This window comes from Epinephelus fuscoguttatus, linkage group LG8 (genome assembly GCF_011397635.1).
Source record: "Epinephelus fuscoguttatus linkage group LG8, E.fuscoguttatus.final_Chr_v1".
NCBI classification, from domain to species: Eukaryota; Metazoa; Chordata; class Actinopteri; order Perciformes; family Serranidae; genus Epinephelus; species Epinephelus fuscoguttatus.
This window is the reverse complement of record NC_064759.1, coordinates 3,129,073-3,152,627: the sequence shown is the minus strand read 5'-3', so window position 1 is coordinate 3,152,627 and position 23,555 is coordinate 3,129,073. Positions and strand designations below refer to the sequence as shown.

At 42.3% G+C, this 23,555-nt stretch overlaps 1 protein-coding gene across 2 annotated transcripts in view; it reads right to left on the bottom strand.

Annotated features, from left to right (window-relative positions):
- Positions 1-22,097, bottom strand: part of pik3r4 (phosphoinositide-3-kinase, regulatory subunit 4) — a 45,760-nt gene extending 23,663 nt beyond the window's left edge. The window contains exons 1-13 of one of the 2 annotated variants that reach the window (XM_049584872.1): positions 21,782-22,097; positions 19,253-19,983; positions 18,310-18,443; positions 17,484-17,694; positions 17,003-17,392; positions 16,600-16,734; positions 16,297-16,518; positions 15,838-16,011; positions 15,345-15,490; positions 15,048-15,251; positions 5,140-5,341; positions 3,741-3,761; positions 618-709 (exon numbers count right to left, since the gene is read on the bottom strand). In XM_049584872.1, the coding sequence (XP_049440829.1) occupies positions 618-709; positions 3,741-3,761; positions 5,140-5,341; positions 15,048-15,251; positions 15,345-15,490; positions 15,838-16,011; positions 16,297-16,518; positions 16,600-16,734; positions 17,003-17,392; positions 17,484-17,694; positions 18,310-18,443; positions 19,253-19,970 (2,649 nt within the window). In that variant the 5' untranslated portion in view covers positions 19,971-19,983; positions 21,782-22,097. The remainder of the gene's footprint in view (positions 1-617; positions 710-3,740; positions 3,762-5,139; positions 5,342-15,047; positions 15,252-15,344; positions 15,491-15,837; positions 16,012-16,296; positions 16,519-16,599; positions 16,735-17,002; positions 17,393-17,483; positions 17,695-18,309; positions 18,444-19,252; positions 19,984-21,781) is intronic. The other variant, XM_049584873.1, reaches the window with a different exon arrangement.
- Between the last annotated feature and the right edge of the window lie 1,458 nt (positions 22,098-23,555).

Genomic DNA, 23,555 nt, shown 5'->3' with positions numbered 1-23,555 from the left:
TTGAAAAAACAGATGAAACCACATTTGCCTGTAACGCCACCTCCCAGGATGGTCTGAGTTCGCTTCACTTCAGAGCGGCCTGAGTTCACATATGCGCATAAAATGCTGAGTCACTGCTCTGAGTCTGTTTAGAGGGCTGAAAAGGACCAAGTGTGAAAACACCTTTAGTTTTATATAAGTACAAATGGAATATCTTTTCTGTCTGGATTGTTGGTGAGATAAAACATTTTTAAGACATCTGAAGAAGTCATAATGGGTAGTTTTCTATTTTCTGACATTCAACAGATAAAATGGTTTCATTTAAATCAGATTACATTTCTTTTTTTTCTGATTTTGTGTGTATATGTGAGTTGGATAGCTACTGAGAATAGGCACACTGCACCTTCTTAAATTTTTTTACCCTTTATACATTACATATTTCTCTCTATGAGATCAGAAACTCTCGTTAGTGAGACAGCCCTAACCAAAATGGCTTTGACCATAAAAGACCTTTCAACACATTTAGGTTTTATAACCAGTGTAGGTGTGAATGTGCCTCTGGCTGTGCAGCACCATTCCCAGACAAACCTGAACACTGTAAACATTAATAAATCTCAACCACACAGGGATGGTGTTACCGTGGCGGGCTGGGCGGAGGGCGGTTCCTGAGATCCAAACATGCTCTTCCACTCCTCGTTCATTGTGGAGTCCTGCTTTGTGTGCTTCCTCGCTGCAGGAAACAAAAAAACACACAGCAGGTACATAAAAACAGGATGTTAGACGTTTCTCATGCCACAATTAACCAACAAGTCTATAAATGTTTGGTTAAATGTTAAAGACGCCACCACGTGCTCGACAGATGTTGAGATTTCCTCGACTGGTTCTAGTTATACCGCAAAAAAGGATTATCTGGAATGAAGCTCTGGTTTTGAGGACTGTAATGGACATGTTTTTGTTTTCTGTCTCATGATGAAGAGAGAAAATAATCACACTGAGACTGAGTCATTCGTTTCCAATTAAAACAGAGTCAAGATGTCTTCACATTTATAACTTCACTCTACTCCTTAATGGACTGACATCTGTACAAATGTAAAAAAAAATAACCCTAATATAATGTTCTAACACATAAATAAAATACCAGGGCTCAGCACTCTCCTCAGATGAACATTTTTTGCAGTGTAGAGTGAAGCTGAGGACTGTGTTTATTGGGTGAAATGTAAAGAGAGAGAGTGATTAATGTGGGAGATTAGAGGGGGGAGTTTCCTCGAGGCTTTTTGTCTTTCACATGGTTTGGCTGCAGACGGCACTAATTTACTCTGCCGACTTACAGAGAAACATCTGGAACACAGAGGCAGTTGTGACCTGCTCATTCAGACACATACACTCTGGGATTTTAAAGGTGATTTACACAGACTACAGGAGATAATTACGTTAATGCAGACTGGGTTTGAGTGATATGTTATATGTTCAAACAGACTTTGAGAAATTGTTGGAAATGAATCATGAACAGATTTATCATTTCAGCTCCCATCTTTATTAAGTGCCATTTCTTATTGCATGGATTTGAATCTGTTGTGGTCACATTAAATCAAACTAATCTATTAATGACAGGATTCCTTTCAGACTAAGAATACATAAATCATCAGGACGATGTTTGTTCTGTCCAACACTTTCTTAATGTGGTCGTTAATGAACACTGCAGCCTCTACTGGGGCTGAAACCTACCAAAGAACATCTTGATCGACTGAAATTATACCTGCTGTTCAACCAATGGACTGGTTGACGACGTGGAAAAAAAATCTGCAAGATATTTCTAGATCAAGTAAATCAACCACAGTGTACTGAGTGCACTCTGCCTTGTAGGGCTGTGTGCCAACCAAGGCATAGCGCCATGTAGTTACACTGTGCTATGAACACCAGCAGTGCGATGACACCCAGAGCGACTATTCTGCACATCTGCAGCTGTTTTCTGGTCACAAAGAGTTGACAAGTACTTAACGTTGGGTAAAACACTGCATTCACCACTGAGACTTTTTACCTAATCATAGTGGAGGAGGGGTGGGACAAAGTACTTAACAACAACGGAGAACAAATGAATACTGAAACCACATAAACTAGTGGATCCATCCTCTCTCCCTACGTGCTTCAGCCTTCCTTTCATCTACCTGATACCGATTTTTTACTTCTGCAGCTATTCTGCATCATAGCAACCAGTCACAATCAAAGCGTTGTGGCTGAAAACGTTAACCCTCCAAAGCGTTCTAGCACTCCCAGCTTGCCGTTTTCAGCTGGGAAAATAGCAAACGACAACCTCCTGAACTGAAAATTTACTGCAGTTCTTCTAATGTCCACTTGAGGCTGGCTTCAAAAGCGAGTCAATCCCCATAGGGGGTGAATTTTTATATGACTCACCCTTTTACATTTTATTGATTTTACAGATGCAAGGTCACACTGACCTTGACTTTTGACCACCAAAATTCAATCAGTTCATTGTTGAGCCCAAGTGGACATTTGTGCCAAATTTGAAGACATTCCCTCACAGTGTCCTTGAGATATCACGTTCATGAGAATGAGACAAATGAGGTCATATGGACTTGACGGTTGACCTACGACCACCAATATCTAACCAGTTCATCGTTAAGTTCAAGTGGACAGTTGTGCCAAATTTAAAGACATTCCCTCAAGGCGCTCTTGAGATATCACCTTCACGAGAATGAAATGAGTGCAAGGTCACAGCCATCTTGACCTTCAAGTCTTGACCACCAAAAACTAATCAGTTCATTGTTGAGTCCATGTGGACAGCTGTGCCAAATTTAAAGACATTTCCTCTTGAGACATCACGATCACAAGAACAAGACAAATGAGGTCACACTGACTTCAATCCTTGACCACCAGAAACTAGTTCATCAAGAGTCCAAGTGGACAGCAGTGCCAAATTTGGAGACGCTCCCTTAAGGCATTCTTGAGATATCCTGTTCACAAAGATGAGACGAACAGATGTCCGGAGGCTGTGCCAGTCTGTACAGACTGACATCCTGAAAACATAATACCTCCAGTCAAAAATATCACCAGCACGGGGGCATATAAAGGAAGAAAAAAAATGACAGAAAGAAAGAAAGAAAGAAAGAAAGAAAGAAAGAAGGAATGACAGAATGAAAGACAGAAAGAAATTAAAGGAGGTTAACCAGCTGAGGTTAGCTAAATTAGGGTTCTCGGGGGAACTTTTTCAATGTCACACTACTGAAATCAGAAACAGGATTCAGAAAACAATGCAAACCACAAGGATGCAACTGTTAGCGTTAAAAACAAATACAGATCATACTCTTTAGTTCAGTGGACTCTGGTTACGCTGTCAGTTGAGCAGAATTAGCCTCTGGAGTTTAAATTCAGGGAACATGTTAGACTTTGAAGGTCCCATGAAACAGCTCTGAGATCAGAGTTTCGTCTTTAAACCTGAATATGAATAAAAACAGGAAGAGGCTGACCGGGTCAACCCAACTTCTGTCACATGTGACTCGACGTACAAGTGCTCAGAAAACAACGAGCCAATAAAAAAGGGAAGAATTTTAACATTGAATATTTATGAAAGCGTATCTGTTGACAGGATTTCGGCGTGCGATAAGACGGCAGATCAGGAAGCAGGAACATGAGGTTACAACATGGGGAGAGGTCTTTTCTTTTTCATGGGACCTTGAACTGTTTGTTAACTTTCACAGCAAGCATGCGCATCACGTCAAACTGAATCACATGAGGCAATATACCAGATGCTGCAGCGATGAACTCTGAAATAAATAAAAACAACATTTTGACATGAAACAGAGGTGAACTCGACTCGGTTCGTTTGATGTTCAGTGAGGCGAGACAAATATGGCTGCTTCTAACTGCGCATTCAGCTTCATAACATGGGGAGTGTATTTGCCTATGTGCCTATGCGTCTTAGTGTATCAGTCTGTGTCCCCTCTTTAAATTTGATTTTTCCAGGTCCGGAGATGCAGCACAGGCAGAGCTCTCCTCTTTGGCCTTAGCAGCAGTTTATGGAGTTTTGAGTTGCGGATGGATAATTGATCAGTTGATCAGATCAGATCGATGTATGAGAGGAGCAGCTGTTTGTGTCTGCCAGTAAACTTTTAGACCTGCCGCACTGAACGGTTCAGTTTCGCTTTCACTACACCTGCTGCTCCATCTGTGTCCCGAGTATGCTCTGCACTCTGAGAGTGTGGAACAATAAATAACTGGACAATATATTTATTGTAACAGCGCTCCTGATGAACAGTCCAGCTCCAAAAACAGAAAATAAAAAACATGGTAGCAGATGTTTTAATTGTGACCGGCCTCCATAGATGAATGAATTTGTGGGAAACACAGTATCTTAATATACTGACTTACAAAACTTAAATATCTTTTTTCCCCTAAAATAATAAATATACTGTTTTATATTTACTTTCTCAGTTTGAAGCTTTTGTGTGTCCACACATTTAATGACCCTGATGGTCATGAAGAAGAAGAATTTCTGACTAAAATCCTTTTTAAAAACATGCAGTTTTCACTCTGGAGTAAATGCGTAAAATCAAAATATAAAACACAGGGCTGAAAGTAAAAAAAATAATGTTAAATTAAATTACAAACAAAACACTTTATTCTAATTCAAAACTCATCTGAATGAAGCACAAACTCCAGTTATATAAGCTGGACATCTGTACTGGACGTTACTGGATCAGCAGGTGCTGCGTGACCTGAGCTGCCCTCTCACTTCCTGATTTAACTTTCCATGTCTTTTAACCTTTCGGCTGATTAATCTTGTACTGACTGTTAGACTCTCTCTGACCTTCATGAACGTCTTTACATGTTATTAATTGAAATATTTGTTGAATTAAGTAAATCTGTTTAAAAAATAAAAGAAATAAACTAAAAGCAGATTTTGGAAACTTTTCTGTCGTATATTTGTTATTGTTCGAGTTATTGTTGTGATTCACTTGGTTTGATGTGGAGACATGATGGCAAGAAACACTGATGTGTTTTCACTTCAAACTGCAATTAACTATTATTTTCATGATTGATTGTTCTACGGATTATACTGATTTCGCAGTTTCTTACATTGTATGTGTGTGTGTGTGTGTGTGTGTGTGTGTGTGTGTGTGTGTGTGTGTGTGTAAATATTACCTCTCTTGTCCTCGGGCTCAGCTTTAGGTTTAACCAGGTCAACCTGGCGGCCCGTGATGCCGAGCAGAGCCAGGTCGATGACACCGGTCTGGGCCGCCTCTCCCAGGTGACTCTGCTCGCCCATGTTGGCTTTGGCCTTGTTGGATTTCAGCATGAAGTCTTTGAGCGCCAGCAGCTTGTCCTCCTCCGCCTCGGTCATCCCCTGCAGGACATGAAACAGGACACAGTAAACACAGAGGGCTGGATACAGCCAGAGGTGACAGCGAGAAGATGGATTAGTTTTCATACAGAATTCAAAGCGGTTCGAAGAAAACTTAGCGAGCACAGTTGAGTTTGGCCGACAGTATGTGAGGTTCTGTTGCCCGCAGTGAGTTACACTTTGTTTTTAACAAACATCATCATCTTATTGAGCTGATACTATTAAAGGTCCAGTGCGGAGGACTTAGAGGGATGCATCGTCAGAAACAGAATTATGTATAATGGGTATGTTTTCTTCAGTGTATAATCACCTGAAAATAAGAACCGCAGTGTTTTAATGGAATGAGCAATTTATATCTACGTAGGGAGCAGGTCCTTGTTAATGGAGATCGCCGTGTTCACCACCATGTTTCTACAGTGGCCCAGCATGGACAAACCAAACACTGGCTCTTGATAGGGTCATTTACAGTTTTGCGTCAGCCGCTGTAGTTAGCAGCCCCTCCATGATAAGCAGCATCAGAGAAACACCAATTTATATTAAAATGAAACTGCTTTATTTAGTGTTTTTACTGGTTTCAATCACCTGGTCCATTTGTTATGGAGATGAAGAGACCTCTGTGGATAACACAGCTCCCAGTCAAAACCTCCTGAACAATGAACACTGGACAGAATTCTAACCAGGAGAAGTTTCAGCTGTTTCAATCTGCAATCCTCACCGCTAGACGCCACTAAATCCCCCTGCACCATCGAGAGCATCCTGACGAGGTACGACACAGAGCCCTGCAAAGAGTGGCTCATTCAGCTGAGCACACAGGGTCAGGGGCTTGACTGAAAAAATATTTCAATGGGGGTGCATTGAAAGAAAGCTGACAATAGTCCCTGACATAGGCACAAATTCCTCCTGTTTGTTTGATATAAACTACAGTGAGCTGCTGATTTAGCAAATGACTAATGAAACTGTATAATTGTGTTTTTAGAGATTTACACCTTCAGTAGGAACCGACTCACTGGAAGTTAAGAGACGCAGACAGGGAGTCAGAAACTGTTGAGAGATGGACTAACATGTTGTTGGTTTGAGTCTATACCATCATCATGTTTTTGGTGCGTCGTATTATTTTACTTTAGAGGTGAAAGCAGAGAGATGACAGGAAGTGAATGAGAGACTCTCTGTAACTCATGAGTTACAGACGTTTGACATAAAATTCTGGTCACATGAACAGTGACCTGTGCAGGAAATCTGGGATTTATTCCACTGACAGCCTCACTGTATCTACTCTCTCTGTTTTCCATCACTGTAGGTGGTTTTCTTTGATCCTGTTAACAATAAATGATATGAAAACGTTCTGACACAAATGTTTAAATACAATATTCTACATTCCTGCCAATAAATCTGGAGGGAAACAATTTACAGCTGTAACTTTCTGTTTAATTTTACATCCTATAACTGCCTGAGGAGACTTAACTTAAAAAATACCTATTCTGTATTAACAGTGCAGATAAACTGAAGCTGAGTTCCATGTGTGATTAATGCTATTTGCGACCAGTAAAAGAGACGAGGTCGTGCTCTGCGAAAGCTGTTTGCATGGTTGCATAATGCTCCACAGATATGTGGTTTTTCCTCAGACTATTAAGACTTAAAAAAAAAGTCAGACCCCCACACGCTGGATCTGGCAGCCTGTGAGTCACTCTGCTTTCCAGATGGAGCTTTTCTTTTTTTCTAAAACTACTAACTTGAATCTAACAGCTCTGGACCCAGTGTGAGTGACTCGGCTGTTTCATTTGGAAACAGTTTAAACTTTTTAAGCCAGCGTGTGTTAAAACAATATGGCATCAGCATTGGGATGCAAAAAAACCTGCTGCGTTCATAAGAAGAGTTCCTGTGCAGATGAAATGTCTCTGTGGTTTTTAATCAGAATTTGGTGGAAGTGCTGGCAGGCTTTAGGAATCCTGTTCTACAGAAACATTCGGGCCCTTGTGGTTTAATTCTGAGGAACTCTGAAAGGTTCTTCAGAGACACTGGATCAAAGTGATGCTCAGGGAAAATGCATGTGGGAGTCTGAGCCAGTGTCTGCATGTTTTTAAACGTTCAGAAACACAGATAGTGTTGTGGTCTGGAGGATCTGCAGAGTTTGGTTCCTCCTCTGTTACCTCTATCTTTTAAGTGCGTTCCTCCTTCAGAAAAAGAAACATCATAAGCTTCACTTTCTCAGATGTGTCACTGTTGGAAAACCTCTGAGGAGAATTTAATATATTTTATCTCTGTTGTTCATATTCAATGACCCTCAGAGATGCTGATGGTAAAGGACAGGAATCCAGGATATAAATGAATCTCACTTTTGCAAAGGACTTCACTTTTTAAGCTCTTTCACAAACTCTCCAAACTGCCTGGTTATGTGATGAAAATAAATCAACTCAGTGTTTCTCTTTCTTCACCACTAAAGTCCAGTCTTGATGATGTTGACACAGACTGCATTACAAGTGGACAATATTAAATACAAGTTGAAGTGACCACCAAGACACACTGTGATTGAATCACTCAAACCACTTGCTGCGGGGGTCTGTGACGATGCTCTGCCTGTTTGATGACGAGTTGCACAAAGCGTTACATGATCATCCATCATTTTGCTCTATGGAAGGAGACGTGTTGAATTCTGACTGAGTGGCGTAAGGACAACATCCTGGGGCCGTATTCACAAAGCTTCCTCGCACTAAGAGTTGCTCGTAGTGACTTAATTCTAAGAAAAAAGTTTTCTTCCCCTTAAAGCTATAGTGCGTAACTTCTACAGGTCCGTAAATGTCCGTTTCACCCAAGCCACTACTAGAGATGACACAATGCTGATTAAGCCGATCGGCTACTAACATCTCGCGGTATTTTTCAATATATATAATTTTTAGTTTGCATGTCGACCGGCGACATTCCCGCACTGGCGCACAGGAAATGCTTTCTCACAACAAGAAGGGAGGGGGAGGAAGAGCGGAGAGTGTCATAGCAAGAGGTAGAGCGCAGGTAGAAAGAGAAAGCAACATGGCGGAGAGGCGGCCGAGACACGGTTCAGAAGTGGATCCTACCACAAAGAAAAAGCCTGGACGTTCAGCTGAAGGTCTATTAGCAAAGAAGGAAAGTGACCGACGGAGAAGGCAAACAAGGATTTGTATTGGCGTCGCTTTTCCTCGCTGGAGAGCCCTGAAGGAAGAAATTGGGCTGAGGGCAGACACGGATGTTGCCTTGCTGCTGTTGGATAAGTAAGTGACTTGGTTTATAATTATATTATGAGTAGTATGTGCTGCTGTTACATGTACTGGACCTAGTACTTTATTATTTTCTTGGAAATGGTGCTATGAACGTAATGTAATGTTAGCAGCCTGGTGTTCGCCACGTTGTGTAGCATTGTGTACACGGTGTGAAGCGAGTGTTACTCTGTGTACACGGTGTGTGGCGACTGGCGAGTGTTACTCTGTGTACGGTGTGTGGTGAGTGTTACTCTGTGTTCGGTGTGAGGCGACTGGCGAGTGTTACTCTGTGTACGGTGTGTGGCGACTGGCGAGTGTTACTCTGTGTACAGTGTGTGGCGACTGGCGAGTGTTACTCTGAGTACGGTGTGTTGTGAGTGTTACTCTGTGTACGGTGTGTTGTGAGTGTTACTCTGTGTACGGTGTGTGGCGACTGGCGAGTGTTACTCTGTGTACACGGTGTGTGGCGAGTGTTACTCTGTGTATACGGTGTGTGGCGAGTGTTACTCTGTGTACACGGTGTGTGGCGAGTGTTACTCTGTGTATACGGTGTGTGGCGAGTGTTACTCTGTGTACACGGTGTGTGGCGAGTGTTACTCTGTGTATACGGTGTGTGGCGAGTGTTACTCTGTGTACACGGTGTGTGGCGAGTGTTACTCTGTGTACGGTGTGTGGCGAGTGTTACTCTGTGTACACGGTGTGCGGCGACTGGCGAGTGTTACTCTGTGTACACGGTGTGTGGCGAGTGTTACTCTGTGTACGGTGTGTGGCGAGTGTTACTCTGTGTACGGTGTGTGGCGAGTGTTACTCTGTGTACACGGTGTGTGGTGACTGGCGAGTGTTACTCTGTGTACACGGTGTGTGGCGAGTGTTACTCTGTGTACACGGTGTGTGGCGAGTGTTACTCTGTGTACACGGTGTGTGGTGACTGGCGAGTGTTACTCTGTGTACACGGTGTGTGGCGAGTGTTACTCTGTGTACACGGTGTGTGGCGAGTGTTACTCTGTGTACAGTGTGTGGCGAGTGTTACTCTATGTACGGTGTGTGGCGACTGGCGAGTGTTACTCTGTGTACACGGTGTGTGGCGAGTGTTACTCTGTGTACATGGAAGTGCCGCCGGCTTATTAGTTGTAATAACGCATTATCTGCTGGGAAGCGACAGAAGTTACGCACTATAGCTTTAAAGTTAAGACTAAGTCTTTGTCAAGATAAAAGTTATTAACAAAGCATTTTAGACCTTAAGATGGCTCCTAAGGTGAAAAACTGTTAGGAGCAGAGAGGAGGACCTTTAAGATGCTTAAGAGTTTCTTAATCAGAGGAGAAAATGGTGGAAACACAAAGAGGTCAGAGAAATATTTTCCAAACGCTGGATGACAGTGAGTTAATGAAATGCTACAGATTAGATCATGCAGGGAAAATGTTTGCGTTCAGTCTCATACGAGGACCTGGAACACACAACACACACAAATATGACTAATGATGTCCGCACAAGTCACTTATTACATCGTTCCTAGATTCTGATGCTGCTTTTATTTTATTTCATGTTAGTAACAGGTGTAAACAGGGTCTTAGTTGCACCAGAGGTGACAATCAGGAGTTTAAAATGTGGATTTAACTTTGATGAAGTTCTTCTTGCTATTAACTCTCCTTCCTCAGTTTGACCTCTCTGTCTGCTTTTCTCATTTCTGTTTTCAGGATGTTGAAATTCTTTCTAGCAGCACTGATTTCTTGCACATTCTTACTTCGACTATAAAAGAAACTAATCTGAAACAGAGCCGTGTGAAATGTAATATCTGTAAAAATCTGTCAAGCAGGCCATCATTAAGGTCACACAAACACCCACAGTCAGGAACAAAGCTAAGATAAGATAAGATGGAAAAGAACATATAATATCAACAGAAGAGGCTTTTTAGCGAGTCAACATAAAAGAAAACAGATGAAACAAATATTTACTTCCTGGAGAATATAGACTGAGACAGCATGTGGCGACAGCCCTCGAGAGATGATCTGTTATCCTGAATATGACCAAAGGATTTATGAAGTGAGATTGATTTGCCATCTGCACAGTTTCAAGTATGTAAAACAGGTGTAATTAGTATTTACAGATCAAAGCACTATGAATGACACGGTTTTCAGTTACACTGCAGGTGGCAGAGCTGAGACGTTATTCAAGGTGATATCTGATGGAGTTTTACTGAGGATAAAACCTCCGTAACTCCTATTTGTGGCATCTTTATACGACACCCTCTGTCCTTAGACCCTCACTTTGGTGAAGAATAAACACCCAAAAAACCTTAACAATGAAAAAAACATGAAATTAAAAAATGTCTTTTGAATCATTTGGACATTTAAAGACGCAATAGGCGTGGGAAAGCCTTCAACAACTGGAGGAGCCTCAGCCAAAAGCAAATCAGCTTCAGTCAGGTGAGTAGTTATCCAAAAAAAAAACACACCACACAATTTAACGTCCAATATGCCATTAAAAATTTGGAAATATTACCTAAAATGCACTTCAAAATGTGAGGATGTTTCATAAAATGATGTGCCAAATTAAAGTGAGAGCGTCTATAACTTGACCGCTAATAATGTCTGTATTTGGGGGTTTTAAAAGATCCAGTAATGTAATATCAGCAGGTCGTCACCTTTTAGCAGGAACACATAATTGTGTCCAATTCTGACCTTCACATGACTTTTCAAGGACCCATAATAAAACAAAACTAGTATGACTCCGCCCACCATTCCAGTGTCTCTGACAGTCTCCATCCATGTCAGTGAAAACATGGATGCTTCACACAGAGAAGATCTATACAATCAGCACAGTTTCAAGATTAGAGTCACCAATTCAGTATCTGACAAATGTCTCTCCTACAGTTCCTGAGATATGACGTTGAATAATGGCCAGAAAAGTGTTTAATGCGGAACATGATGATGTCACAGCGAAGTTGACCTTTAACCTTTTGGATATAAAATGTCATCCCTTTTTTATTTTATCCTGTTACACATTTGTGTGAAATTTTGTCATAATTAATGTCTGAATTCTTGAGTTATGGCCAAAAACACATTTTGTGAGGTCACAGTGACCTTGACGATTGACCACGAAATTCTAATCAGTTTATTCTTGAGTCCAAGTGAACATTTGTGCCAAATTTGAAGAAATTCCCTCGTGGTGTTTTTGACTTTTCCTGTTTATTGTGTATATTTTTAGTATGTTATGTAAGAATTACATCATGAAGAATAAAACCAAACCAATACAAACTGAAATGTGAATGAGGATTTCCTTATAATATACAATTTTAATAAAAAATAATTTTTCACTGCCCTGCTTTAAGCTTTTTTTTCTTTTCATAATTTCACCTCCTTGTGTGAAGTTTGGTTCTGCACTGTTTAATTAGGCTGCCATTTTGGCCTGGAAGATAGAGAGAGAGATCTGAAGATACACCCTACAAACAAACAGAGCCCTTCCTTCCTTACAATTTTTGTAAGTTGAGTTGACAGTTAAGTTTTAACCATTTAATGAAAAAAATCTGTGAACTTGAGGAAGTTGGGAAATCTGTTTATGTTAAATTAAATGAATGAAACGATTCGGCACAGATGCTTTGTGCTGTTCTTTACAGCACTGTGACCTGATGATAAACAGGATGAATTAAAACAGCATGGGGTCGGTCTGCCCGCACCAAAATAACTAAACATCACACAGACAGACAGACAGACAGACACCCCCGCCCCAAATCCCCGCCATATGGAGTCATTTCAGGTAACTCACGACAGGACACCACAACATCAAAGTTCAGAGCTGCGTGGGAATCTGTGGCATGAATTCACTGGAAATGTGCGTGTGTGTGTGTGTGTGTGTGTGTGTGTGTGCGTGGTTGTCTGTTTTTGGGTGATAACTTTAACAACAGGATGAAACTCAGTGTCCTACTGCCCCCTCTGGTTGAGAGTCACAGATTGCTGACTGCTCTCTCCCCACATACTGTCCATCTCTACAATTTAAATAAAAGACAAAAGGCAACAAAATTATCCGTTTCACAAAATTCGGTTAACAAAAAAAATCAATGTTCTTCACATGTATTTATAATGAATGTTTAATTTCTACTGAATACATTTTCTGAAATAGAAACACTTGAGAAAATCATTTGGGTGAACTAACCCTTTAACCTTGTTAAATCTTTAGTTTATTTATTGTAAGGGTCGTATGACGGCCTTTCCCATGCTGTAATGTCAGACATCTAAGTTGGTTTTCGTCGTAAGTTGAATGTTAGACATGAAATGTGTTAAGTTGGTTGTTATTCTTGAAGGGTCATTCAAAAAGATTTTAAACATATTACTGTTGGAATCTGGGATAAATGCAGTTCATTTTTGATCCTGACAATCAATCCTGACATGATTTCAGTTACATAACCATGACACATTTCCTTAAACCCTTCATTCTTTTCTTCGCTGCTCATTAACGTCCATGAAAACAGATTATTTTTACACACTGATAATTGGCTTTGTGCAAAGTCGCGTCTGTCGGCACTGTAACTGAAATGTTGGAACAATCATTTGCTACGTTGACCTGTGTGGACATTTTGTTTGAGCAGCTGAGAGGAGTTCATGGACAGACTGCCAGCAGTGCTGTGGGCCCGTCAGTCACTTCACTGATTACAGAAACACAATCTCCAACATAAAACATGGGAAAAATCCAACAAGGTCCGTCCATGTTTCCACAACTTCAGGGAGCTCACCCAAACCCATCTCATGGAATGTGAATCAAGCTGGAAAACATATTGTGCTGCTGCTTTTTAAAAATCGATTCTTGCTCCACAACTTTCCAGAGAATCCCTCCGCAATATCATGACTGTCGAGGGCAAACCTACTGGATAGTGGTGCATATGTCGACCCCTCGTCTTTTCGGCTCGTTAGAAAATATCACAGGTTTCAGGCAGGTATGTCATTGAGTTACGAAGCAGCATTTTGAGTTGTGCAATAACTCACCTTATACCGTCTCTCTCCCTCTGTCTCTGTTTCTCTAAACACACTCAGCGAGCAGCGCGCTGCTGCACTCAGGGTTTCTGTTATCCAGTTTCTAACAAAGAATGTCTGTGTAAGTCCGACATATTTAAATCTCTCCGGTCATAACGTCCGATAAAAATATTTCCCTCTGAGAAGACTTAGGCCTGACAGCAAGCGAGCGTCTCTCTGTCCACACTGAATCTGTTAAATATGCACTTCTGTTACATTATATAAACAAAACCTGACAGCTGTGTGCTCATAAGAACAAACCACATAGGATATCAGCTGTAAGAGGTAATCACTGGGGTGAGTGTCTGCTATCTTCCTACATTTGTAATTTAAAAAGAAAACTCATGCTGTATTGTGATACTTACTGGAAATGACAAACAACATAACCAACAGGGAGAAGGCTGTTATTAGCAGTGGTCATTACCAAAAACTTTCAGCTACAGTTTGCAGGTTGGCGCTGGTTTAAATAAACTCTGACCTCCACATCTCTACTACTGGACCATGTGCAATAGTTACATCTATTCTAGAGCAATAATTACATTTATACAACAGTTAGTTCCAACCAAGCAATTTGATTAGACAAGAGGCACTTCATGAGCGCTGACATACAGGATAACAGCACCCGGACTTTAAACTATGTGTCTGTCACTCTGCTTACAGGTGTTCTGAACTGTTAGGTAAGGTAACTGCCCACTTTAATTATTCTTAACAAACTTTGCACCGCAAAGGTGAACAAATTTAAACAAATGACATTTGAGTTAAATAATCAATGGTCATCAGAAAGAAAGAAGGGAAGTAAGAAAGCCTGGATACTTCACTGTAACTCTCCAGGTGTGCTCATGTTGAGTTTCAGATGCTTCCATCAGGTTTTGCCTCCCTAAATGTGGCACTTAATGTTACAGATCATCCTCTGTCCCGTCTGCTATCGCTTCTCTTAACCACCAGTGACCACTAATTATCCATGATTTACCCCTGACAGTGTGTGAGACTGGATTCTGTGTGTTTGTATTGTATTGTCTGTTTTGTTGTTCTCATGATTACTGTCTGTATCTCAAACTGCCCCTAAGGGACATTAAAGTTTTATCTTACCTTATGACATCAAAAGACGTCACAACATACTGTCTGATCAAACTGTTAATCTAAATCACATGTAACTGAGGTGGTGCTGTTGTTATCAGCACTGCTATGATTATTTTCAGCACTCAACCTGCAGCCTCGTACCTACAACCAAATCACAGCTGTGCTGATACTCAGTACAACAGCTCTCCCTCTCGTATGATACTGCTGAATTACTCTAGTGCAATAATTACATTGTGTTTGTATTGATCAGCAGTAGCACTCCTAGTTTTGTTGTATACTGTACAATGACTATAAAACTTTTCTATTTCCATTCTGTTCTAATTCACCTTAATCCCTCTTTACTTTACCTCCACAGTCTGCCAAGAAAAAACGTGTAGCTGTGTAGTTGTTCTGACCTGTGAGAGCAGCTTCTTGAGGAGCTGAGCGATGGCCGGGTCCTCAGGAGTGGGGCATTCTGGGATGGATCCAGCACGCTTCTTCTGTCGAAGCAGCAGGTGGCGGAAGAGGCTGGCGATGTCTTTGGAGCGCAGGGCGTAGTCAAATATGGAGCGACTGACCGGCTCCTTCAGGACGCTCAGCAGGACGAGCTCCTTATCGATCTGAGGGGGGAATGACAGACGGATGAGGGGAGAGGGTTTATGGATGGATGGAGATGAAGGTGTGCTGTGAGGATGATGATGATGAGGACTCACCTGGATGATGGGCTGGGTGATGAAGGGGTTGAGGTGAGGCATCAGTTTGCAGTATACGTCAGCCACGTTGAGGTGCTGTGCGATGACAGTGATGAAGCCCACCGCCCCGTAACGGATCCACAGGTTGGGATGACACAGGAACGGAGCTACGGCATGCCAGAGCGGACAAATTATACAGTCCAGTTTCGTGACAGCACACATTCAGTATCCTATTACTGTACTGTGTCGTCTGTGTTCTCTCGAATGGCCATGACAAATTTCTCCTAAGGGAGACAATAAGACTAAACTTATCGTATCTTACCTTAATGGAAATAATCATTAGTTGAAGCTATATTTATTTGTATCTTCCAATAGTTTGCATGTTGGCACGGTAGCATCATGTATACAGTTAGCATTTATTCCAAAATACAGCTGAGGGTTACTGCAGTTCAGTTATTAGATTTAGAGGCATTCTGGACAAAATGTCATGCAGTGGCGTTCCCTCTGATCTTACCGATGTCACTGACAAACTCGTAGATATGAGGTTTCTGCAGCAGACCCAGCTGACACATGCAGGTGAGAGAGTTAAGAGCTTTGTAGATGACGAACTCCTCAGTGTCGCTCAGACCCTGCTGGAGGAGAGGCTTCAGGATGGAGGAGCTCTGCCAGCCGACGTACGCTGCCACACCTTTAACACAACACAAAGAAAGAAAGGGAGAAAATTAAAAACACAGTCTGACAATCTGATCTGTCCCTTCATCAACTGTGGTGAAAAAAAGTGACTCTATTGAGCTAGAAGCTGATTTTCATCCACAAGGATCTCAGAGAAATTCCAACCTGTCTGATTACAAAATAAAAATATTCATGGACAGATAAATTATGAGCTGAATCTCATTATAGAGCTCTGTAAAGCCGAGGGGGAGCTGCAGATTCAGCTGATCGTTCTCCGTTTTATTCTGAGAGGTTTTCTTACCCACGATGCTGTCAAAGAAGGCTCCTCGCAGGTGCCAGTCGTTCTTGTCGTTGAGGAAGGTGATCATGTGAGACAGCAGCACATCGTTGGCTTTCTGCCGGCCGAAGAACACGCAGAGCCGCGTGATGCCGTTCTCCATCAGCGACTGTTTGACAATGTTCTCTGAGTCGCTCAGCAGCGTCACCACCTTCTGCTGCACCATCTCATGCAGCGCCTGCAGCTCTGTAGACGTACGAGGTGTTCGTCACACACGTACACACTTTTAAACATCAGGAACGTGTCGGGTCATGTGAGTTCCTTTACCTGAGTCGTAGTTCTCGTTGGGATGGAGCATTTCCTCTGTGTCCTCTCCGCTTAGGTCCTGCTCTGTGTTCACATTGTTCTCCTGAACCAGCTCCAGGAAACGCAGCGCGCTCTCTGCCAGGTGAGCGATGTTCTCTAAACATCACCACAAAGACAAGAAGAAAGAAAAAGACCTAAACAACTATGAACAGCTCGATTCAAATTGGCAAGAAAAAGTCAAAGGTAGGAGACAAATTCAAAAATACAAATATAATTTTGAAAAGCTGTGATGGTTTCTTAAACTGTGAATCATCTTGTTACTGCTCAGGTTTATCTTGTGGAGTCCTGACATCCAGCTTGGGCACCACTGGTTCTGTGTTTTTTTGAAGTAAATATTTTATTCTTAACTCTAAAATCGACTGACCTGCGTACGCCAGCCTGACAATGGTGGCATCATCCTGTGCGAGGTGGGCGATGCCTGGCAGGATGTACTCTGGGTAGATATTGACGTCGTTCCTTGGCACCTCCTTCACCAGCGCCAGCACTTTGGCCAGAGTGCGCACGGCCTGAGCACGTACACGAGGAACGGGATCGTTGCAGAAGTGCAGCAGGTAGGGTGTGATGCGGTCAAGCAGGATGTCGACGCCTAGCCGTGGCGCCAGGTGCAGGATGAGCTCCAACGCTGCCAGTTTGGAGTCGCAGGAGTGCAGCGTCTGCAGGCAGGAGGTGATGACGGACACCAGGACGATGAGGCCCTGCTCCTCTCTGGAGCTCAGCACGCCATCGCTGCTTTCCTGAGACGAAGAAGAAGAGCCTGGAGAGGAGAGAGCACACAATCTGTGACGAAAATATTTCTATTGAGTACCTATCAGAACGTCTCAGATCTCAGGTTCACTCCCTCTCACCTCCTCGCAGGTTGTGCAGGATGTTGTCGAGGTCTTTGCGGATGACGAGCACTCGCTCATCTGCGGACTGGAAGGTCTCTTTGGCGAACTGAGCCATGTACGGCTGCAGGAAGGTGTAGAAGATGTCGGGGAAGGCTTTTCCTCTCTGCTGCTTCAGATACTCCTCCGCTGTCAGACGCTTCTCTGGCTCTCTCTGCACCATCTGAGCTACCTGAGAGACAAACACATCACTTCCTGTTAGAGGGAACTGTAACACACAAGCTTCCTACTCACACTGGATTAGAGACATTGAGCCTTTCCTAAACTGCCTCCTACACCCTCTCCCTACCCACTTTCACTCCAATTCCACATTCACGTGAAGGGCTCGCCACACTCAGTAAGACTGATTATACAACGGAGTATTAGGGCCACATTGGAAAAAAAAAAAAATTTGGAGATTTCGAGAATAAAGTTGAAATATTACAAGAAAAAACTCGTAATATTTCGAGAATAAAGTCATAACCCAATAAATCATAATGTGTTATAAAGTCACACATACCATAATAGAATATTTTATCTTTAGAGCTAACCCTACACATGAACTCATCTGGTTCAGGACAGACTGAGCAGTGCTGTTCTCTGTGATGATGTTTATGTTGTTTATCTAACCTGAACATATTCACATGGAAAAAGGGCACTTTCATGTTTCGGGTCAAACTGGCACCGTAGAACAGAAGGTGTTGAACATTGTTTATATTGTAAATCAATGTCAGTTAAAATGACTGTGGGCTGCATCAACAAATCAGACTTGACTTCTGACAGCCAATCAGCCGAGAGTGATTATTACCAGGTCCCGGATGCTCCGGTCCTCGATCTTCATGAGAACATGCTCCGTCTGGAAGTGTCCTTTACGATACGCCAGCAGCTGGGACAGATCGAAGAGAGGGACGCCCTCTGTGAACAGCTCAGCTATCACACAGCCTGCAAACACAAAGACAGTGTGGGAAACAGAAACACACTGCAGTCCAATTGTTGGTTTTTCATGCTATAGCTCATTAAATGCTTTTATATTTCATGTGACTGCCAACCATCTTTCAAAGCATAAAATCAAGTTTTAGATAAATCAACAGGGGAAGTCCACCTGATAGAGAGTCTGAGGAGGCTGCAAAACCTAAACAAATAAATAAAAAATTCTTTACTCATGAGGGACTAGAAAGAAAATTATTATTTCAAATGAGAACATACAGTTTAGTCAAAATCACCCATCATTTAACTAAAGAGAATTGTAGATCTGTGAAATAAAATCCTCCCATTTAAAAAAAGTAGCAAGTAGTTTGGAATACTTTTAAGAAAAAGAAATATATTCATATTAAAGAAATACATTAAGCACAAGTTTGCATCAATTGCCAGTTAAAAACTGAACAGAAGTAGACTTAAATTAGTAATTCTTCTATTTTATTTAATAATTTACAATTCGATTTGAGTCTCTTTTAGGTCACTTACATAAAACTGATTACGAAAATCTGTGAACTCAATGTCTAATAGTTTAATGTGCATATTTAGATTGTCGTTAAGGCGGTTCCTGAGCTTTACATTAACTTCTGTGCAGCTGCAGTAAAACTAATCATGAGGTAAATATGAACAGCACAGTGAGTCACGTGAGTGCTGGTCATGATTTTACCTGTGGTGTTTTATTTATCATCTAAAATCTGATGAATGCTTTGAAAAAATATTAGATTACTCCTGATTTGACCCTGATCCAGAATCACAATGTTTAAATATCTGTGTACCTGCAGAGAAGATGTCCATGGCCTGTTTGAGCTCCCCTCTGCTCCTCTGGTTGTTGTTGGTCAGATCCACCAGCGGTGTATTCTGGTCGCTCTCTGTGGTGAACATGCTTCCATCCACAAACCTCTCTGGTGCGATGTAGCACGTTCTCCGCCTGGACGTGTCGAAGAAGTAGTTGAAGTCTGCGGGGTTGTCCTCTGGTAGGTACGTGGGCTTGAAGCTGGCAAAGTCAGTGAGCAGCACCCAGTTCCAGCTGGTCACCATCACGTTCTCAGTCTTGATGTCACCGTGGCGGACGCCAGCTTTGTGCGCCTGGTCGACAGCGTTGAGGATCTGGAAGGCAAGCCACCGTTTTTCCACGTTGTTGAGGAAGGGTCGGGTGCTGATGCGGTCGTACAGGTTGTCCCGGACATACTGACGGAACAAGATGGCTGCTTTCTCGGTCAGGGAGGTTTTCTGAAAGGGCAAACAGTTCTGGCAGGAGTGCAGTCTGATCTTCAGCTCCTCCAGCTCCTGTTTGTAGCTGGTCAGAGGTAGCGAAGGGTCCTGGATGGCGAAGACTTTGACCACCACCAGGCCCTCACGGTGTTTGGCCCGGGCTACTTTGAAGAAGCGGGTGCTGCCCAGGCTCTTGTCGTACTCATGGTCATGGATATCTGAGAAGTAGCTGTCTACAGACAGGATCTGTGACGGGGCGATCCCCGCCAGCTGATTCCCCATCACGCCTCAACGTCTGTGGAAACATTACAACACAAATCAGTTTAAAAAGAAATCAAACTGTAGATCACAATTTAACTGCAAGAATATGTATCTGCTTTGTTTCCTCTGTTCCCTGTCTGCTTTAGAAGCTAACTAAATTTGGGCTCCACTCAGGAGACCATACTTAATACAACCTCCAGATACTTTTAGGTGTTACGAGCTTTGCTGTCGAGCAGATGTGAAGTCACAACAAGAACAAGAACAACAAACAGTAACCACCATTAACAGCTGCCTCTGTGTCAACCAGAATAAACCAGTAAAAGAAGAAACATGGAGAACATTTATTGGACAAATCAACATGTCCTGGCCCTCATTAGTGTTTGAGGAAAAGAGTTTCAGTTTCAGAGATACAACACACAGCCAAACAGTGCAGGGAAAAAGATAAAGATTCTACAAAATTAAAGCTCACACTGCTGCAAAAGAAGAACACTACTGTCTAAGATAAAACTTGATTTATCCTGAGGGACATTGTTGTATAGCAGCTACAACACAAATTGGGAAAAACTCCAAATACATACAGTGCAAAACAAAGATTATTAATAAGGTGCAAAAATCAAATTCCAGAAATGTTAACAGGTGAATGCTAAGTGTCATAAATATAACTGGTTAACAGTAAGGCACAATGCAAAGTATAACCATGCCGAAAAGTAAACAGGCAATCTGCGAGGATCTTGAATAAACAGTCTGACGGTGAGAGGCTATCTAAACAGAGCTGCCATCTCAGCTCCTCATGTCTCTGCATGAAATACATGCGTTGTAAAGTTTGACTGCACAGGAAGAAAGGATTTCCTGTGACTTTCTGTGATGCATTGTGGTGGTAGCAGCCTGTTAGTAAAGGTTTCCCTTTGTTGGAACAAACAGGCCTCGACCAAACCAGGAAAAGTACACTTAAAGGACTAGTTTAAATTTTTTGAAGTGGGGATGTATGGGGTACCTTTCCATAGACAGCATATTACATAAAGTAGATAATGGTCAACATGCCCGCAGTTTGGAGGATAGGATAGGAGTCTTGCATGGAAATAACTTTTTAATAAATGATATATCGTTCTCTTCAAAGCCAGACTCCATTGAGAAAAGTGGTGATTTTACATTGCTGAACACAGGAGCTGCTGGTCTACTGCTGCCTCCATCAGTGACTTTGTTTGTGTTATTGTGTGACTTTGGTGTGTCAAAGAGTTACATGGAATTTACCAAAGTCACACAATAGCACAAACTAACTAACTGGTCGAAACAGCAGTAGACCAGCAGCTCCTGTGTTCAGCGAGCTAGAATTACTGCTTTTGTCAATGGAGTCTGGTGGCTTTAAACAGAGCATAGATGGGGGACTGAGGACTTTAACAGCTTCCACATCGGAACAGCCAGATCTGCCCGCTTATTTTGACCACACAGTTACTATTTACCCATTAAATAGAGGTTAAACTCCACCATCAGGAAGCAGGTTAAAGCCTCCATCGCTTCCTTCACTCTCTGCTTCATATCATTAACTTTATCGTGTCTTTAATGTGACCAAACTTCTGGATTTCACAGCCCGACATAAAAGCAGATGTAACGCAAATACGGATATGTATCTTAAAACATGTATAGGTGTAAACTTCCACCTCAGCTAACTGGTGCAGCTGCAGGGGCAGTCACATGATTCAGCAACACAAACATCTCCAAATTAGCATGCTAGCTAACCGACGTTAGCTCCTTGAAATTAACTGTTAGCAACACAAAAACAAAACGTTAATGTCCACGTTAAAACCTTTACAAAAGTGTGTGTTTATTGTTACCAGCTGATGTTGACAGGTCCGCTGCTGTTGGTGATGACGGTGTGTGTGTGTGTGTGTTGCAGCAGGCTAATGTTAGCAAGCAGCGGGCGGTTCAGGTGATGCCGCTAACGGCTGCTAACGGTAACAAACTAATGCAGTAACCGTCTTTATGTCATCTCTCGGTGCGTTAATGACGACGGCCTCCAGCTATCATTCCGCTCCGTCGCCGGTGAAACTCCCCGCTGCGGTAAACGGACCGTAACCGCGAATAATAAACAAAAGTAGCAGCCTGAGTCGGTTAGTTAGCTTGTTAGCCGTTTCCAGCTGTTGTTATGAATCCGGGTCAGACCGGAAGTGGAGGGCTCATTAGCGCCAGCGCTCCTGCTGGTCAGTTTGAGGTAATGCAGAGATGGTGTATGAAGAAGATGACTCACTCAGTAGGTTTAACATGACTTTTAAAGATAGTCTGTAACTTTATGTTTATTTACATCAACACAGATCAGAATCCGGTTTCTTACGAAGAATGTTTTCACATACAGGAGTTTGCTTTGGTTCTTTGATGCACATACAAGAAATATAAATATAGAAAAGAAATAAAATACAATAAAAACATTTATAAAATATATATATATATATATATATATATATATATATATATATATATATACAGTACAGGCCAAAAGTTTGGACACACCTTCTCATTCAATGCGTTTTCTTTATTTTCATGACTATTTACATTGTAGATTCTCACTGAAGGCATCAAAACTATGAATGAACACATGTGGAGTTATGTACTTAACAAAACAGGTGAAATAACTGAAAACATGTTTTATATTCTAGTTTCTTCAAAATAGCCACCCTTTGCTCTGATTACTGCTTTGCACACTCTTGGCATTCTCTCCATGAGCTTCAAGAGGTAGTCACCTGAAATGGTTTTCCAACAGTCTTGAAGGAGTTCCCAGAGGTGTTTAGCACTTGTTGGCCCCTTTGCCTTCACTCTGCGGTCCAGCTCACCCCAAACCATCTCCATTGGGTTCAGGTCCGGTGACTGTGGAGGCCAGGTCATCTGCCGCAGCACTCCATCCCTCTCCTTCTTGGTCAAATAGCCCTTACACAGCCTGGAGGTGTGTTTGGGGTCATTGTCCTGTTGAAAAATAAATGATCGTCCAACTAAACGCAAACCGGATGGGATGGCATGTCGCTGCAGGATGCTGTGGTAGCCATGCTGGTTCAGTGTGCCTTCAATTTTGAATAAATCCCCAACAGTGTCACCAGCAAAACACCCCCACACCATCACACCTCCTCCTCCATGCTTCACAGTGGGAACCAGGCATGTGGAATCCATCCGTTCACCTTTGTCTCACAAAGACACGGCGGTTGGAACCAAAGATCTCAAATTTGGACTCATCAGACCAAAGCACAGATTTCCACTGGTCTAATGTCCATTCCTTGTGTTTCTTGGCCCAAACAAATCTCTTCTGCTTGTTGCCTCTCCTTAGCAGTGGTTTCCTAGCAGCTATTTGACCATGAAGGCCTGATTAGCGCAGTCTCCTCTTAACAGTTGTTCTAGAGATGGGTCTGCTGCTAGAACTCTGTGTGGCATTCATCTGGTCTCTGATCTGAGCTGCTGTTAACTTGCGATTTCTGAGGCTGGTGACTCGGATGAACTTATCCTCAGAAGCAGAGGTGACTCTTGGTCTTCCTTTCCTGGGTCGGTCCTCATGTGTGCCAGTTTCGTTGTAGCGCTTGATGGTTTTGCGACTCCACCTGGGGACACATTTAAAGTTTTGCAATT